Here is a 19,138-nt window from a genome sequence, read left to right on the forward strand (position 1 = left end):
GTATGTGGGTGCGAGTGAAAGCGCGCGAGCGTGAGCCGAGAAGGATATGGTGGCTCAATCTAGGGCGCGCAGTGGAGGAAGGCGGGGAAGAAGCGCGCCGTCTTCCATCGCGCGCAAGGCAGAGAAGCAAGGGGGGGGGGGGGTGAAGCGTGGGGAGCGTTCTACTGCGGCGGCGGCTGCTAATGGCGCGGCTGAGCGCGGCCGCGTAGGCCCTATCTTGAAAGCCATCTGCGGAGGGCTGATGCCATCATCTGTGCTGGATTCTGGCCACTTAGTTCGCGTTGAAGCCAGAGGCAGCACAAAAGGCAATTCACTGGCTGCTGCTGCTGCTGCCACTCTTCCTCACGCCAACGTTTTGACAGCGACTGCGTGGTCATCAATTAAGCGAGATGTGTTCATGTTTGCCTGTGCGCGCGTGACACCATGTTTGTTAATTTAGTTAGTAAACCAGTGTCTACAAGTTTATATTATCTAGTATCCTTACTTCGTATAACTGTCTAATAATTTGCTATCAGAACCGATGCTTCACCTTTTGGAGGAAATGGCGACACTTTTTCTGTACCCCAATCTCTATCTCTCTTTCTTTCCTTTTCTTTGTGATTGTGCTTCTTGCTGAATGTTCATAATGTGTCCAGTGTCTTCGTGCCTGTTTTCACTTGCTGTGCACTTCCACAAGTGTGACCCGGGTTTCCATTCTCCGTCTCCTTTCTCTTTGCTGCGATGCCCTCCCGACTGCGACAGACATTGCAGGAGATACTTGTTATGTAGTTGCTGCAACAAGCATTGAGCGCCTGCTATGGAGTTGTATCGAGGTCGTCTTGCTAACCTTGTCAAATCCCTGCTCCCTTTTCTAGGCACGTCCTTGCAGCAACAGCAGCAACAGCAGCAGCAGCAACAGCAGCGACAGCAGCAGCAGCAGCAACAGGAGGAGCAGCAGCGGCAACAAGACACGCAACGGGCGACGGACACTGGTAGCGTGGGATCAGGATCCACAGGCAGAGGAGTCCCCGAGGAGAACGACAGGCCGGCGTACACCTCTGAGAGGCGAGACTCGGGCGTTGGCTCATCACTCACCAGGGCCGGGAAGTGAGTGCCCTGGAATCTTTTGGAGCACGAAGAGATTACACTATATCAGTACTCAGACTGACCGGACTATGAGTACTGCTCATAGTCTGCTCATAGTCTGGGTCAGTCTGCACATGCTCATAGTAAGCTTGTAGGAGTGCCCTACAAAATGGAAAAAGTCTGTGGTGAACAGCCGTTCTCAGTGTTCATTTGGTAAAGTACCACATGTGTCAGCTTTGCGTTGAGAGTGCATCGGCAGTAAGTTGCAGGTTATATTTTCCCTTGTTCTAAATATAAACGGAAAAACAGATTAATCCTCTTTTAACTATATTTAAGGACTATATGAACACTAAAAACACTTGATGATATTAAGGGCTACATTTTTCTTAGCCCTCATTGACACGCATTGACGTGCACCTTTACAACAAAGACACAAAGGAAACTGTGCAAAGGATGGTTGTTGTATTGGCGCCCTGTTTACAGTATTGTCGAAGGCAGAGTTTTAACTGAGCAAGTGCATGTCTCGTACAATAGTACGAAGGATGTGATCTTGGCAGTGTTGCTTGTGATAATGATGCATGTTTTTCTCGCAGCAACTTCTTTCTGTGCATGTTTTGAGCATTGCTGTTCGCGTGTTATGTTTATCATTTAATGCGATAGCAATTATATGAACACTCCAGGTGCAGTTCTGCCGTCGGCGTCTCTGCGAGGTTCTGTATAAAATCAAAAGGCGATAAAATTGTCGCCGTGCCTCATATGCTGTATGTGCGAGTGAAAGCTTGCAAGGGGGAGCTGGTAATCGCAGCTCAATATTGCTACAGAACACTATTGGCGAGGACGAAGAGGTGAGCAATGTGAAGACGACGAGGACGATTGGAGGCTAGCGCAGGCTGTTGCCTCCTGGCCAAGTGCGGCATATTCCCTTGTAAATATACTTGTATATAGCTTTTTGTCTGCGTCTTCTTATGTAACATATCTGGGGAGGTGCAGTTCCATAGCAATATAGTGCACGTAAGGTACGAAAGTGGGGAGAAAGCGTGCAGTCTTCCATCACATGCAAGGCTCTGGGGGGAGGGTACTGCGGGGGGCCGCGTTTTACTCCGGGCGGCCGGGCAGTTGCGCACGCCCGGCCGGCCTGTTGTATCTTCAAAGCCATCTGTGACGGGGACAGTAGCATAGTTCGTCTTGATGCTAGAGACAGCATGAAGGTCTATTCGCTCGCTGCTATTGCTGCGCTTCCTCACTCCAGCGTTTCGATAGCAAGTTTCTGCGGTCATTGAGTGAGATGTGTTCATGTTTGCTTGTGCGCATGTAACACCATGCTTGTTAATTTAGTTAGTATGCCTGTGTTTTTAAGTTTATATTGCCGCTAAAACTACTATCCTTACTTCGTATAGCTGTCCACTACTTTGCTATTCCAATCGATGCTTCGCATTTCAGGTGAAACTGCAACTTTTTTTCCTATGCAGCCAACACCAAAGTAAAAGCAGAATAGGGGATGAAATCCTTAGGGCTGAACATAATGATACTGTGGTTTAGAAAGTGCTCATGTAATCTTTAAGCTACTCTTGAACCCAGCTCTCTAAACGTCGCTAAGCTGCGTTTTTTCCTCTATGGCTTGCATGATCAGAAATTGATGTGCTTACATTGCCTTGTGTTGACAGGGCATCTAGTGTTTCAAGGCCATGCACTCTAGCTAATATTTAGTGATCATTTTGTTATTTAGAGTCATTGGAGATTCATGAGAAACCACTGCACATTCGTGTACTCCACAGACAATTACTCAAACCATAAAACACCGAGGAGGCGAAGCATTCAGGCTTCACAACCAGCCTCAGTGGGTGTGCGCCTGTGGCTTAATTAGTTTGCATCACTTCCTTGCTTAATATAAGGACATGCCGCTGCATGGCTGTATGACTGTGGTGATAGTGTACTTGGCATGCGATATGCACTGCACATGCGTGCAGCCAGAGTCACCAGGTTTGCCGACTTCTTGCCAAACTGGCTGCATTTAGATTTACATGCTTCTGACGACCGAAAATCCTGGTTGGTGACTTGACTAATTTCTCGCTACTCTTGGCAGTGGTAATTGGTGTAGGTAGTGTCCAAATCACAATCCCTGTGATGGCTTCCTCGAAGCAACAGCACCAATGGCCAAACCTCGAAGGCCTGGCATTTTTTGATGGTGATGATAAATAAAACTTTACTGGTCTTTTGCAAATGCCGAAAGCGGGTCCAGCAGCTGAAAACATATCATAACCACCATATGGCCATTGAGTTTCTCTATAGGTGGCATACAAATCGGACCCTCTCGCAACAGCTCTGCCTGAGTAACAGGAACCAATCTTTAGGGCTGTGCTTTTGCGCGCTATATTGGCCGTAAGGAATAAGTGGTGTCCCAGTTCCTACTGCTACTGATGCTTCTCTTGATAGCAGATATAAGAGACCATGCTTTCTGGGGCCAGAAGGGACTGCAAGAGCCAAAAGCATGTCATGACAGCCATATGTTTTAAATATTAGTTATTAAGTAGAGCTGAAAGAGGTGTCGGTGCCTATGCGAGTTTTGTATAGGTACTTGTGACTGCATGTCAGAGAGAATAGAAGGTGTGTGACAACATATAGTGTGTGCGGAAACGTTTGGAGAGAAGTGAAAGTAGTGCAAGGAGTGCGTGTAGCAACCATATTGTTCTGAAACAGGTGGTACTGCATGAGGTTCAGCTATGGGAAAGCATGCAAGTGTGCAGTGTATATTTGCAAAGAACGTCAGCTAGTTACCTATTATGGTAAGTTATGATGCAATAATATGTGACAATGTTTGTCTTGTTCTGTGATTCTTGTTTGCCTTCTGTACAGCTGAAAACTACAAGGTGTTTTTGTCATTTATTCTTTCTTTTTACATGAAAAAATTAACAATTGTTGGTATGTTACACCAAGGCTACTTGTTTGACTGCTAAATAAAGCTGTCGCCTAAAATTTTTTGTCTACTTCATGCAGTGGCCTAGTGCCACCACATGCTAGGTGACTTGGGAACTGCCTGTGATTGCATGGTGTCTATGGTGTTTGTGCTGCTGCTGTGCATGAAATCGCAGCTTTGGTTTTCTGCTGTAGTGGCCACGTCCCAATGGAGGTGGAATGCAGATGAACACTTGTACCAATCCCTGGGTACAAGAACCCCAGATGGTCAAATTTAATTTGAAGCACCCCTACTATGGCATCTCTCATAGACATAGTGTTTTTTAACACTGAACTTCATGAGTAAGTTGTAACTGGTTTGTTGTTTATATATCCTTTTCTTCCAAACAAGGCACCATATTATGTGCGCATACAAAGACATGTTCAGTAGAATGGGGTCTGCTTCCAAAAAATCTTAATATCTATGACGTCTACTACCGTATTTACTCACATAATTATTGCACTCGCGTAATGATCGCACCCCTGAATTTTGTCGTCAAAACTCGATTTTCTTTCTTTCCTGTGTAATGATCGCACCCCGAAATTCTCGCAGTGATATGTCGTGTGCCAAGTCTAGCTAATGATGATCGTGCTTACCATTTGTAGAACGCTGTCAAATGCTGCGTGAACGACTCTTGAAGACATACCAAGCGGTCTGCATGCACCAAACATTCTTTTAAGCAGATGCCCCATTTCATTCCTTTCATCACTTTCTGCACTCCTATGAAAAAAAAAACTACAACCAAACTTGCCTTGGCTATATTACGTGTAGGCATAATGGTTTTGGCCAACAACAACGACAAAAAGGCACCTTTCGATTGTTCTCGCATGCACCCGGGGGCACGCAACAAATTACGAGTGGCCACGATAGTGGCCACGTTTACACTGATACGTTAGAAGTGTACCCTATTCATATGCCGGCACTTGTAACACAGCTAAGATATTCACCCACTGTTAGCGGAAATGTGCCGTGTTAGGATAGTAGTGAAGACAAATACCGCAGTTTCCACAGCATGCCCGCCATGTGTTTCTGTCACTGGCAGCTAAGCGCGCCCATCTCTGTTTCTGTCCCTTCAAAGTGGACATGGCTATGTTATTGTTGCAAACTCACCAATATTAATGATATTACTCATTACTGATACGAAAGAAACTGTTTCAATGCGCGTAATGCACATACAAAAAGAAAAAAAATTGCATTCAGCGCGTTCGGTTTGCTCCGCTGGCTGCCATTTTCATTTTGGTGTCCCGCACTGCTACAGCAGCAGCAGCCGCCTGTTTGTTGACCTGTTGTCATCCTGCAGCAAATGCGGGATGAAAAAAAAATCCTTTTCGCGGGAAATTTAACCTGCGTAATGATCGCACCCCTGAATTTGCGTTAATTCTTTTTACAAAAAAAGTCTGATCATTATGCAAGCAAATATGGTATGTCCTATGCTTTTTTCAGAGCAATGTCAAGCTTAAATTCTTTGTATTTTTCATTCCTTCAAGGCATGATCTTAATTTACAAGCCCTAACCTATTTACGTCAATATCATCACCATTGTCTCACTTTGCATACCATGATCATATATTTTGTTGCCTTTATTTCCATCTCCTGTCCTACTCTCCCTAAGGTCTTTTCGTTCTTGCACAGTAGTGTGGCACTTACATATACACTTGCAAAATTCTCTGTATTTCATTAGAGAGCTACTTATGTAACAGTGTAAAAAAAATAAGGAAGGGGCAACCATAGAGACAGAGACAACCATTATCTTTAGAGAGCTTTCTCTATCTCTGTATGATAGGTACATATGTATATATGTTTGTTTTTGTTGCATTTAGTAGATACACGTGTGTTTTCTTTCATATGCTTAACTGCTATGATGCTGCCCTCTGTATAATGTAGCCAATTTCCCCTTAAGCTGTGCTTGTGGCATTTTTGCCTAGTCTTCCGTGCAACTTTCTTGCTGAATAAAGTCAACTCAAGTACAATTCAATCAGTCAACAATATGCTCTCCTTCACTGTGCAGTGGGAGTCCCTGCACCCAGGGTTCTGCCTGGCACTGCTTTTCATCCTCACCTGAGCAGCTCACATGCCTGACAGCGCTGCGCTACGAGCACTTGTCAGCATCCCAGCTGCTTGTACTCAAGAAGCTGGCACTTCTTCACTTGACAGCTCTCATGGAGCGGTTCTCGCCACCCTATCGGTCAGGCTGGGGCTGGGCTGTCCCCAAGTTCATCAAGCGCATGCGCGCTCCTGACTACAAAGGTCAGTACACACCAAAGTACAGTGTTATTGTTTCATTAAAATATAGAAGTGTTGGGTGACGTTGGTGCCTAAGGTACAAGCTACTCTTTTTCATTCGCAAAGAACACAGTGATAAACAAAGAGATACATAACTATACATAGCACAAGATGCCACCTAACACACGCACGCACGTGCGCGCACACGCACCCCCCCCCCACACACACACACCAGGCACTTTCGTAGCTTCCGGTGCCTGGTAAGCTGATGCCAATAGATGCTTTGGAATTGGTCCTTGATTATCTGTGCCTCTGATATTCTAACTTTTTGCTTGTCTGTTTTCATGTTTCGCTTGTCTGACAGCAAGTGGCAACAACGCAGGATGCAAAAAGTGCGACTTTTGAGAATATGGTGCACATTCCTGTTCCAACTTCGGGGCACTACAATCTCAGCAGCCATGCAAAATTTACGTTTGCATATGAAGTTGGACTGTGCTGCCATGCTACCAGCTAGCTAGCCAGCTAGCCATGGTGCAGTGTAGTCACTCCTAAATTTATTTTAGAGCGAAGCTCTTAGGCAGCCGTTCCTGCAGCGAGCGTCTGCATTGTCCCTCATAACCAAGCGAATGAAGCGGGAGATGAAAGACTGCAACAGTGAAGAGAGTGCAAGCAGGAAAGTGGATGAGGAGGGTATGGCAAAAGCGTAAGAAGGAAAGTGTAATGCTGCGCAAGACGGGCTTTGTGGCTTTGTGGACGATGGCTATGAGATGGTGCCAGACCAGCACGCGTCATCTGTATGGAAACAAAGCGCTGCATGAGCGGAGGTCTGTCTGCAGTGACTGCTGTGAACCACACCCTTGTGTCACGCACGTGCTTCCTCTCACAATCTCCTGGTTAGCAATGCAGTTGCACCACATATCACTCCATTTGCAGTGTGCAGCGTGAGACAGATAGTCCGCACTAGCCATTATATAGTGAAGTGAAAATGTATGCAGTTGCGCTTAAATTTCGTATTGGGGAGTATCGTAATCGTTGGTGAATTTTTTAGCTCCTTTCAGTGCTACGTCTTATTGGTTTCTATTATTCCGAGGGAGCAATAGTGAAGGTCGGATTAGGGTGGGTGTGTAGTGAAAGATAGACACTGCGTACTGAGAAACTAACCCTAATTTGCTAGTGCTTCCATCTCATTAAGCCAAAAAAACTGAAGTTGTTTCCAGGCTATTAAAGAATTTCACCTTCACTTTTAAGCCCTTACTGTGAAAGTAATTTTTTGCTTTATGGCACTGTGTATTTTTCTGCAGACAAGACAGTGTTTGGAGTGCCCCTTAGTGTGTCCCTTCAGCGGACGGGGCACACCCTGCCACCGTCTATCCAAGGGGCCATGGAGTTTTTGCGAAAGAGTGCCCCTGAGGCGACAGGCCTGTTCCGGAAGTCAGGGGTTCGCTCCCGCATCCAGAAACTGCGGTCACTGCACGAGTCTGCCACGGGGCCCATTTCATATGAGCAACACCAGGCATATGATGTGGCTGACCTGCTGAAGCAGTATTTCAGAGAGCTTCCAGACGGCCTGCTCACAAGCAAGCTGTCTGACACGTTTCTCTGCATCTTTCAACGTAAGTGTCTGCCTCTCTTTTGCCGGTGCCAAGCAGTGGCACTTTGTCTGCACTTCACTTTGTTTGGCCAGTAAAACAGGTTGCTGCTTACAACCTGTTGTGTGATTAAAGACTCACACAATCTATTAGGATGAAAGCATTCATGATCAAAATGTAGGCAGTGTTCTTTGAGTGCACGCATTGAGCATGTTGCATTTCATTAAAAACATTGCTTCCTTTGTTAAATCCTGAGTTTCATTTGCAGAATCACTACTTAATCACACATTAATTGTTGTATAACTACTGAAAAAGCTGCCTGCATTATATTTACAAAACATGGCTGATCTTTTCAAAGGTTTTCAAATTGTGACCTTAAGAACTGAAAGCATATTTTTGCAGATGCTTGCTCAAAAATCTAGTTGAAGTGGGCTATGCAGGTTACTCTCTCTCTCTCTCTCTCTCTTAATTTTTGCATAAATTTTTATACTGAATTTTTTGTTATGCTGATAGAGATAATTGCTAACAATTTCACAGCATAATCAGTCACCCCAGCTTCATAGGCTCGCGCGACTCCCACAGGAAAAGTTGGCTGTTCTCATATTATACATAGAATGACCCAGGGCCGCATTTCCTTACAATCCATTTCAGTTTCCATTCTTTTCTGTTTTTGTCAGTCCCTTGGACGTGGTCTGGGCACCACCATGACTCCAAATGACCTCAAAAGCACTGTGTCACAAGATGTTATGAGTCAACCTTTATCTGAATTAATTAGTACAGGCAGAAAGTTTGTGCTGTATGAATTTTTAATAAGCATTACATTCAAAACGAGTATGTTTAATTAAGAATTTATTTACTCGAAATGTCTTCTTGTGGTGCTCCGTTACAAAAATGGGCACTGATAGCAGCTAACATGCACCCCTATGGCAAAGTGCCGCTTGGGCTTGCACATTTGTGCTGTGACAGTATTCACTGTCCTAAATTTGTTCATATACACGATGTTTCAGCTAACTTTAGCCAGAGTTTAAAAATATGCCAATGCACTCTAAGACAACGGGACCAAATGCATGTTGCTCACTTTTGTATGTAGTGTGTTGTGCCATTTCTGTATTTTGCTTAATTAGATAATTAGTCAAGATTAATTAACCAACTTCTGAAGCAACGAAGTTAGGTAAAAAATTACAATGAGAAAGTTGTAGAGTGCTTTGCAAAACGTCCTATTAGTGATTGCAGCGCTCCCAAACTGTCCACGTACAAATGAACATAGCATCTGGCAGGGCGTGCTGCCTCTTAAAAGGTGACAGGGGAGTGACGAAGACGTTGGCTATGCAATTTATGCCAGTGATGTGCTTCCCTCATGGCGGTTCATGATAGCGATAAGCAGATGCAGCGCAGCACACCTGGCTAAATGCTATGTTCGTTTGTGCGTGGAATGCTTGGGAGCAGTGCAGTCACGACGTGCAAGCAGGAATGTCACATCGTGTTTTTCTTAATTTTCACAGGTGTTTGCAGTAAGCTGAAAAACACTGATATTTAGTAGATAGAAAACCAGAAACTGTTTATTTGGATGTTTTTCAAGCTGCTCTGCAACTTTCTAATTGGAATTTTTTTCCTAGTTTCGTTGCTTCAGAAGTTGGTTAATTAATCTTGACTAATTATCTAATTACGCAAAATACAAAAGATAGCATGACGCAGTACATAGAAAAGTGAGCAACATGTATTTGGTTGTGTCGTTCATCGGCATATCTTTAAACTCTGGCTAATGTTAGCTGAAACACCCTGTAAACACATATATGCGAACAACATTGTGATGTACGGTTTTACTGGCTACATTACAGGCTGCACAGAAATTCAACAATTTTTAGATACCATGGTCCATAAACTTTTGCCGTTGACTGTACACGCATGGTGGAAACTCAGAAGGCGATATTCGTCTTGAAAGTAATGTATGTCCTAAATGTACCTTTCTGAATAGGTGCATTATTTTCTTCCTGTATCTTCTGTAGAACTCTGCTGTCAACAGATTTTGTAAGAGGAGCTGAAATGTCACTTTGCAGCTGTGATTAAAGTGCTGGTGTGACAACTTAGTTAAGTTGAAGTTTTGTAATCACTGCAGACATTCCAGAAGAACTGCGGCTGGACGCGCTGCAGGCAGCAGTCCTCCTCATTCCAGACGAGAATCGAGAAGTCCTCGAAACGCTCCTTGTGTTCCTCGACGACGTTTGCAGGCACGCAAAAGAAAACCAGGTATTTTAAGCTTTTATTTATTTTTAAGATAACATTGGAGATGATGCAAAATTGGGGACATGGGGCCTCCATTTCCCTAGCTCTATCTTGCCAAAGCCAGCACCGATGCCAGTCAACTCATGCTTCTAGAGTGCTCACTACTCATTGTAGGTTACAAGCAGTGTGTTTGTAAATTTGCGAGCTGACAATAGGGAAACCTTTTTGTGTGTCTGAACAATTTTTGCGGATGATGAAAATAATGGTAAAACCAATGATTGGATGACATCTTGTCTGGTCGGGAAGTAGGTTCATATTAGAAGAAAGACAGACAAAGTGTTGTGGCCTCTTGGCATCACACTGACAGCATGAAAAGTGTTGGTGAGCTTTGCATCACTAGATAGACTGTAGGCATTGTAAATACAAGGATGTTGCAGTAAACATCAAAATTCATTGTTATACCCACCCAAATCTCAAAAGCAAAGCCTTTGGGACACAACCAGGATGTAGCTGTGGTTCACTGGGCTGTCTGCACTCACATAGTCATTTTTGAGCACCACTCTCAGAACATTGTACTGTATTATGATGGTTGTTACTCTTTGCTGGGCACAATTTTTTTTCGCAGTGGTCATTGTCCAGCACTTCCCTCGCTTTATCACCGTGCTCGCGAGAAAACGTGGTCAACATGTTATTGCACGTAGGCACATCTGCTTGCATGCGATCAGATCAATCTGTACTTTGATCATTGTCATGACTGTTGGTACCGAAAGACAAAAGCACCATCTCCAAATCCCATCCACTGGACTGTTCTGGGCCATTCTCACAACACTAAGCTGGACTTTGAGCTTTGATGGCATCACTTTATAATGTGATAATTGGATATATATATGTACCCCTCTTGCTGTCCTCATCATAATCTTTCATCATTCTGTATAGTCGCCTTTCCTTCTCCGCCTGTGCACACAAGCAGTCTAATGGATTCTGCAGCTATAGCCAACCTCCCTGCTTTCCCTACAACCAGTTAACTCACTCCCACACCAAAATTTGATCCATCTCAGGCACATTTTTAAGGCCCTTACTCTCTTTCTCAGATGACCGTGGCCAACATCGCAGTGTGCATTGCACCGTCCCTTTTTCAACTGGCGGTGCCACGAAGCGCGAGTGCGAGTCCACGAAGGCGGGCAACCACGGTGGGCATTCCTGACCAGCGCGAACTCAACGAGAACAGGGCAGCCCACGAGTGCCTGGCACGGATGATTATCGACCACAAGCAGCTCTTTCAGGTGGGCCGTTTGTGCTGGCCATGCAGCAGTGTGTACTATCAATCTTTCTTCAGCTTGGCTAGCCGAGCAGCCTAAGAAGCTGCTTGGCTAGAGTTTAAGCAAAGTTTAATGTTGACACATCTGCATTGCTTTCTGTTTCTGTATGCTTGTTTCATTTTTGACATTGTGTACTTGAGTAAAAACTGCGAGGTATCATTAATTTTCTCTGGATGTGTAATGTTTACTGTTATTGCTAGGCGAATGTTAAACATGTTAGTTAAAGCCTTGCCCTTGTTGCTCTTATGGCTGTTTATAAGAGAACAGTGAGCTGATACAAGTTTAGTGATGGCACATGTTTGCTATTGTCCTGTGCACTTAAAGGGACCTTGCAACACATTTTGAGCATGCTAAACAACCTGTGTAGTCACTAGCAATGCTTTCATACATGATGAGTCGGGTATTATTCCTGTACATGCAGCTTGGAGTGAATACTTTCACTGAACAGGCCCCCTGCTTTTTGCCACTACTTTCTGGAAGCGTCACTATATATTGTGTATGTTGTTACACACTTATAAACACGAAGGCCATCAGCTGGATTTCTTTGGATAACACGGCTAAGCAGTGCCTCCAGCAGAAACAAAAACAGAGAAATTGCACCACTGGTGAGGCAGTAGCTTCTGTGTAGTGGCAGAGAATGATATCACAATCTCAGAGGCACTGGCACTACCAAAGCAGTGAGTGGATAATAGTAGGCATTCTTTTGTATGAGCATTGTAGTATAGCTTCGAATGCATCATAAACTGCAGAAAGAAAAAGGTAAGGCCATGATGGTGTGACAGGACAGCATTCTATTCCTGATAAATCTGCTCATACAAAGTGCAATTGAAAACTTTTTGTTGAATATTTGTGAGGAGACGCCATTTGAAGAAAGGTTCTGAATGGCCCCTTTAGTTACGCTGGTATCTCAGTGAGAAAGCATTTCTTTGTCCTTTTCTGCATTTCATGCTTGTGAAGTCTCCTATGCACGGTCGCCTATGTAACCTTAATGACAAACTTTACATATTGTAATTTCCTGGTTTTGTTAACATTTGATTGTGTACGTTTAAGTGCCCATTTCTTAGTTATCTTTTGTCTATTTGTAACTCTCCGCGGTCAGGACTACTATATATACAAACAGAACCAGAATATGCAACATTATTCCTAGCTCTTGGAACAACTTGCTCTTCAGCTATGTTGTTTTTGCTATTGAACTGGAGAATGGAAATATTGTGACAGTATTCCAAAAAATAGAAGTTGTTCGTGGGCAACATAAAACACGCAACATGAAGAGTCAAATAACAGGTACCTTGAGGTGTCTACATGTGTGCTGTGTTTCAACCACTGTGTCAAAATATTCAGTTGTAGCTTACATAGCTGTTTCAAGGAGAATGTCCACACATTTCAGATTTCTCTAGAAACGCTGCAACAGTGTCGTCTGGAGCAGTACGAACCAATGACCTTAGATGAGCTTGGAAGCCTCAAGTCATACCTCGAAGGATGCCTTCATGCCCTCATCACCGTAAGTAAAGATGTGTTTTCATGCGAGATGTTAGGTGGTGATGTTAGTTGTAACAGGAGCACTTGAGGTATTAATTTGAAGGGACATAAAAGATGAAAATAAAGCTAGATTGGTACATTACAGTTATAGAACTGTGGACAACTGGTTTTTAAGTGGATACGTGGCTAAATAGAAAGAACAGAAAACTGAAAAGTGGGTGCAATGTAATGTTGAAAGTCACACAATGGCTCCTTGTGATATTGCAGATTTTCACCACATCACTTCAGCACTAGTTGAATGTTTGTAAATATAAAAAGACTAGCACTGCATTCAGAAGTAGGCACAGACTCAATATAACATATTTTAGCTTCAGCAGCTTGTCATAGTGAGGCTGTTCACACCTCAAGGGTACAAGAAATGGTAGCCCTGATATGCACAGATGGACACATGACAAACAAGTGTTAAGTACTAATGTGTGTTGTCTTTTTTCTGCCTATTTGTTTGTCTCTGTGCTACGATTTGTCTTAATACTGAACCAGCCAGCCCAAACATTCAGAAAGCTCAAGCCGGGGCCATGCCAGCCATACAATAAAGCTTTGTGGGTCCCTTATTTGAGTCTCCTTATGTTAGGTCCCTCTGAATAGAAGGTTCAATGTACATAGGCATAAAAAATAACTATGTCCACACACTGAACCTATAAATGAGAAATTCCAATTATCAGCATATGAAGTACACTTTGCACTCGGATTACATGGACATGTAGAAAGAATCACTGCATAAATGCAGTGATTCTGAAAGCTATTGATACTTCTTAATACATTTTAGTACAGAATTGACTGTTACCACTAAGTAAACAAGCATATAGAAAAATCGAGGCAAATTTAGCTGCCTTATAAACATATGTGGAAATCGGGATGAATATGGATGGAGAGCTAGCACTATAATAATTTATTATATCCTATAATAATGTAACAGAATTTAGATGGTATCATGGCATATGTTGTAACCTATTGCGCTCATTACAAAAAACATACAATCTCATACAACATGCTTGTCAACATGCCTGTTATGCTTCTGTTCTGGCGCAGACATGGCACTATTAGTTTGAGAGAGTGTTGATGCGTTAGACAGACCCAGGCCATAAGACATGCTTTGCAAAGATGATTTTTTATATGTAGGAGCCTATCACTGTTTATGTGCATCAGCATTGGTATTTTAGGCATACACTACAGTAGTTGCACCAGCTTTTACATCTGTCTTTCTCTTTGCCTTGCATGCTGTGGCACGATGTGTCTGAATTTAGAGAAACATGCATGATCTGTGTAAGCCTCCTAGGATTTACCTTCTCGAATTTCATTCATTGTTTAAGTAAACCAGCATGTTTTTTAATGCAAATAGCATTCTTTGCCTACTTCGGTCGTCTTGAGTCTATCTTACACCAGACAGAGCTTCTTACACGAGCCCAGCGACCCAAGTTGCCTACCTTCTTGGGCAGCTAGGTATGTACTCCTGGTCGAGATGCCGTCGTGCTTGTTCCGTTGTCGTCATTCCAGCCTTGTGATCCTACTCGCATCATGCTGTCATCGTCATGCCATCTAACCTGACCCGGACGCCCACGTTGTCTAATAGCTTGGGCCAATAGGTATGGGCTCGTGGCCGTGATGTCATCATGGTTGTAGCATCGTCATTCCAGCTTTGTCATCCGACACTCGACATACCGTTGTCGTCATGCCATCATTGTCATACAGTCGTCATGCATTGATTGTCACGGAGCCATAGCGTTGCCACCGTGGTTGTTTAATCCTCGCCATTCCAGCTTTGTGATCTGACTCTAGTCGTGCTGTTGTGGCTACTGTTGTCACATCTTCTACGCTGACCCAGTGGTCCAGATAGATTGGGTCACTGGGTGTGTGCTTGGAGTTGTGATGCCTTTGTGGTCATTGTATCGGCATGATTACAGCTTTGTGATTCGACTCTCGTAATGCTGTCACCATCATGCCATTGTCGTCACATAGTTGTCATGTCATTGTCGTTATTGTCATGACTTCAGTAAGGTCATCCCATCATCATCACTCGATCAACGTCCATTTTTTTCCATTATTCATGCCGTCACCATCATGCCATCGTCGTCACAGAGTTGTCATGTCATTGTTGTCATGCTGTCATTATTGCTATCACTTCAGTAAGGTCATCCCATCATCGTCACTTCATCAACGTCCATTATTTTTCATTATTGTGTTGTAATCATACTGTCATCATTCATTTGGCATTATGGAACGTTTGTGATGCTGTCATCATCAGTAGCTATCATGCCTCCATTGTCAGACTGTCATCATGGTGCCATTGTGGTTGTGCCATCATCATCCCTTCAGCTATGTCATCCGATTTTCATCATGCCGTCGTCAAGCCATCATTGTCATACAGATTTCGTGGTGCAATCATATTCACGCCCTTTTCATTATACACTCATCGTCATCCCATTGTCCTCATGCCGTTGTCTTGCCATCATGTCATACAGTTATCGTTAGGCTTCGTCGTCTTGCCATTGCCGTCACGCTGTCATTTCACCGTCGTCATCACATCAGTATCATCATATCATTGTTCTCATGATGTCATCGTGACGCCACCATCATCGATTCATCGACGTCATTACATTATTATGTTGCAATCATGCTGTGGTCATTCAATCGTAACATGCCGTCATTGTGATGCCATCGTCGTCATTGCGTTGTTGTCATACCGTCATCGCCATGCCATCTTAGTCGTGCAATCATCATCATTCTCGCTTTTTCATCTGGTTGTCATCATACTGTCGTTGTCTTTGTTACATTGTCTTTGTTATACCATCATCATAACTTAGGAATCAACATGCCATTGTCCTCATGTCATCGTCATTATATACTTTTGTCATTCTATCGATATTATTCCTTTTTCCTCATTCCACCATCACTGTGTCAGCATAATACAGTGGTTGTCATGCCTCCATGCTCATGGGCGACCTTGGCAAGCGAATGCCTTAACACAGTGGGACGATATCGGAGTATGTAGCATATAGCCGAACAAATGAAAATCTCCAAACTACCACTACACATGAAGTAATAAAACGATGGACACCGACCAACAGAAGTGCTGAAAAATTTATAAATCTAAAAGACGTTTCGGGTTCGATAAAGAAGCCTTGTTCACAATGAGATGACGGAAGGTTCATGGAAGGTTCATGACATGGAAAACATGTTAAACAAAGGTAACTTCAGGAATATGGTCTGTCACTAAGTTGCTCGATTGCTATTAGCATTACCATCAGCATACATAGTGAAATGAGTTCTGCCGTAATTTTCTTAACTATTCATTGATTTTGAATTTATTGAATTTCTGAAGTAGGTGCTACAACAATACCATATTGTATTGACTGCCACAAAAATTGCAACAATGTTACAAGGATTGAGGTTGTGCTCGCCTCTTTACAGGAGGCTCGGGAGAAGAGCAAAGGCTGGGCAAACGTGCAGCATGCTGATGTTGACTTGGCCTTCAAAAAGCCAGGGGACGGTCTTCCACTGCGGCTGTGGCGATGTGTTGTTGAGGTTGAAGCTCCCCCAGTTGAGCTTCTCACTAGGATTCTTCGTGAACGGTGAGTCTTCTAAGCCAAGCTAGTTGAATCCAAAGATTGAATTAAATGTGTTGCAGAGCTTCTAATAGTTTACAAAATGACCTGACTGTCCAGACTGAAAAACCAAGCTTTCAAGCAGTTAAGGAATCTGACTGAACAATTGGACACATTCCACTATATTTATCACAGTACATTAACCTGTACCTCCGGAATTATTTCTGAAGAACCGTATTCAAATACCAATCTTCTAAGCACTAATATATGGAATTAGAGCATTAAATAAACACAATAAACACATTTAAAACAATATTTTTTAGTGGAGGTCAAAAAAGAACAACAGAAAAGTAATACTTAAGTATAAGAAAAAGTTGGCTTCTCTGCACGATAAAGACGCCATTTTCTTTTACGGTAATGTTCAAAACGTTTATGCCAAGTTTTTAATGGTGCTGTAGTGTCACCTGTGCATAAAAGAGAGAACTAGCTGTCTGGACTTGCTCACATAGTCTTTGGTAAGAGAAATTGGGAATTTTTGCCATGGACGACTCCAGCTGAGCTCGTCTACGGGAGGTAAAGGGTTAAGGTGCATGAAACTCAACATACAGGGAAAAAATGCAGAAATCTGACGGAGATGAAGAGAGACAAAAAGAAGACACACAGCGCTGTCTTCAGTATGTCTTCTTTGTGCCTCTCTTCGTCTTCGTGAGATTTTTGCACTGTTCCCCTGTACGATGGAGAACCGACAAGCCCAAATGAAAGCTTTGATGAAACTTAAAGGGACACTAAAGCGACACAATAAGTCAGTTTAGACTAATGAAGCTTTGTTTGAGAACCCTGCAGGCAGTCATTTAAAAAAAAATAGTTTGGTTATTAGATGAGGAAATGAAGGTTCATGTATCAGTACTTGAATTTCGCGCCGAAACCTCGACACCGCTACGTCAGTGTGACGTCAGGGATTCCAAACTATGTTTTCGCATGTGGACCGCGTTGGCTGAGTAAAGGTTCCCGAAACTTGCCATGTTTGATATTTGGTTCCTTTAGAACTCAATGTAGTCAATCTGTACCGTTATATATAATTAGTAGGCCCTAGAAGATGCCATCAAAATCCAAGACGTCACAGCCCCCAGGTGCGGGAATTTAAGTAGGCGTCGCCACCCATATTTCATTCTTGCGCTTTTTCTGGCTTACTAAACGTCTTATTGTTGTAGGAGCGTAGTTTTTGGTGTTGTAGAATGGTAATTTACTGATGCAGAAGAAATAATTTTTCACTTTGGTGTCCCTTCAAGCAGTAAAACTAATGAAGTGTAAGTAAGGCTAAAGTTACGCATTAGTTCCTAGTGAGCACAATTTGTAGTAAAGTGAATGCAATTGGAATTTTTTTCTAAATGAAGTAAATGCTAGAGTCGTGTCTGACACTTCCCTTGTTGTATAAAACTATGATTAGTATAGTAGATTTTCGTTAATTAGACTCCATTTATTTAGATTTTTCGGTTAATTCTATCCCGATCGAAGGTCCCGGCAGGCACCTGTGCATTTCTATGGGCCCAAACTTTCGTTATTTACATCATATATATAATATTATATATATATATATATATAAGATATATATATGTATATATATAAGATATATATATATGTATATATGAGGCGTGAGAACCTTCCTCAGTCGATGACAGAAGTTACAACTCATTATGGACACCGTCGACATGAACATAAAGTAAGTTCTGGTTTGTTGGGAACGTCAATAGAGGATTTCTACATGACAAAGATAATGCAGCAATATTGACCTTTGCCGAATAATTGGAACTTGACTAGTCAACATTGCACACATATATGATGACTCCGATAGTGACCCTTTTAGCAACATCTGTCTCGGCTGAGCCTAGGGGCTAGTGTATGCATTGAACACATGTAATCTTGCCTCGAAAACAAATATTTCCAGTCTGCTCTAGGAAGATCTTCAAGCAATAACCATAGCTCACAATCTCTGATCACAATATTTACCTGATTCTAATGCGTACGTCCCCCCTTTTTTATTTTTCAATATTTGGCCAAAAATTGCCTGCGCGGTGCGATCGGATATGAAACCAAAACCGCCTTCGCGACCTTTGTATGCTTTACCACACAACAATGTACTGCAGCAAAGCTGTCTTTAAAGAACCAGCTGCCATTGTTCAACTACTAGAGCCTTGCCCATTTCTCTTGCTAAAAGAGCTGGTGCGCATTAGATGTCTACATGGTTTAGGAGCATTAATTTCATTTTTATATTATTTTTCTACTTTGTACACATAAAAATTGGGTGTGCATTTGCTTGGGGGCATGTTAGACATTTCCGAATACTGCCGAATGAATCGGCAGTGTTTTGGCATTTCTTGCTGCATCTTGCTTTATTAGACTCGCTGGATAATTTGATAAATTTCATCGGTTCCATTAGGGTCGAATTAACTGAACTTGATAAACACGAAAAAAAAAAAATGATGTAGAACAGGGTGAGGAGCAGTCATAAAAAAAAAAAGTCTGCCCGTCAAGAGGTTAAGGACAGCTCAACACTTTTTTGCAAGATGCTGGACTGGACCAGTCAAGGGGTTAAGGACAGCTCAACATTTTTTACAAGATGCTGGACTGGCTTTGGGAATTCTGGAGCATGATAAACTTGTATATATTTATCTTCTTCTATCCACTA

The 19,138-nt window shown here is 42.8% G+C and overlaps 1 protein-coding gene across 8 annotated transcripts in view; it reads left to right on the plus strand.

Annotated features, from left to right (window-relative positions):
• cv-c (RhoGTPase activating protein) overlaps window positions 1–19,138 on the plus strand; it is a 448,163-nt gene that overhangs the window by 417,143 nt on the left and 11,882 nt on the right. For all 8 annotated transcript variants that reach the window (XM_075688530.1, XM_075688536.1, XM_075688532.1 and 5 more), the window contains 7 exons: window positions 855–1,086; window positions 6,026–6,264; window positions 7,542–7,853; window positions 9,946–10,076; window positions 11,144–11,335; window positions 12,759–12,872; window positions 16,319–16,479. In XM_075688530.1, the coding sequence (XP_075544645.1) occupies window positions 855–1,086; window positions 6,026–6,264; window positions 7,542–7,853; window positions 9,946–10,076; window positions 11,144–11,335; window positions 12,759–12,872; window positions 16,319–16,479 (1,381 nt within the window). The remainder of the gene's footprint in view (window positions 1–854; window positions 1,087–6,025; window positions 6,265–7,541; window positions 7,854–9,945; window positions 10,077–11,143; window positions 11,336–12,758; window positions 12,873–16,318; window positions 16,480–19,138) is intronic.

Source organism: Dermacentor variabilis, chromosome 4 (genome assembly GCF_050947875.1).
Source record: "Dermacentor variabilis isolate Ectoservices chromosome 4, ASM5094787v1, whole genome shotgun sequence".
In the NCBI taxonomy this organism is placed as follows: Eukaryota; Metazoa; Arthropoda; class Arachnida; order Ixodida; family Ixodidae; genus Dermacentor; species Dermacentor variabilis.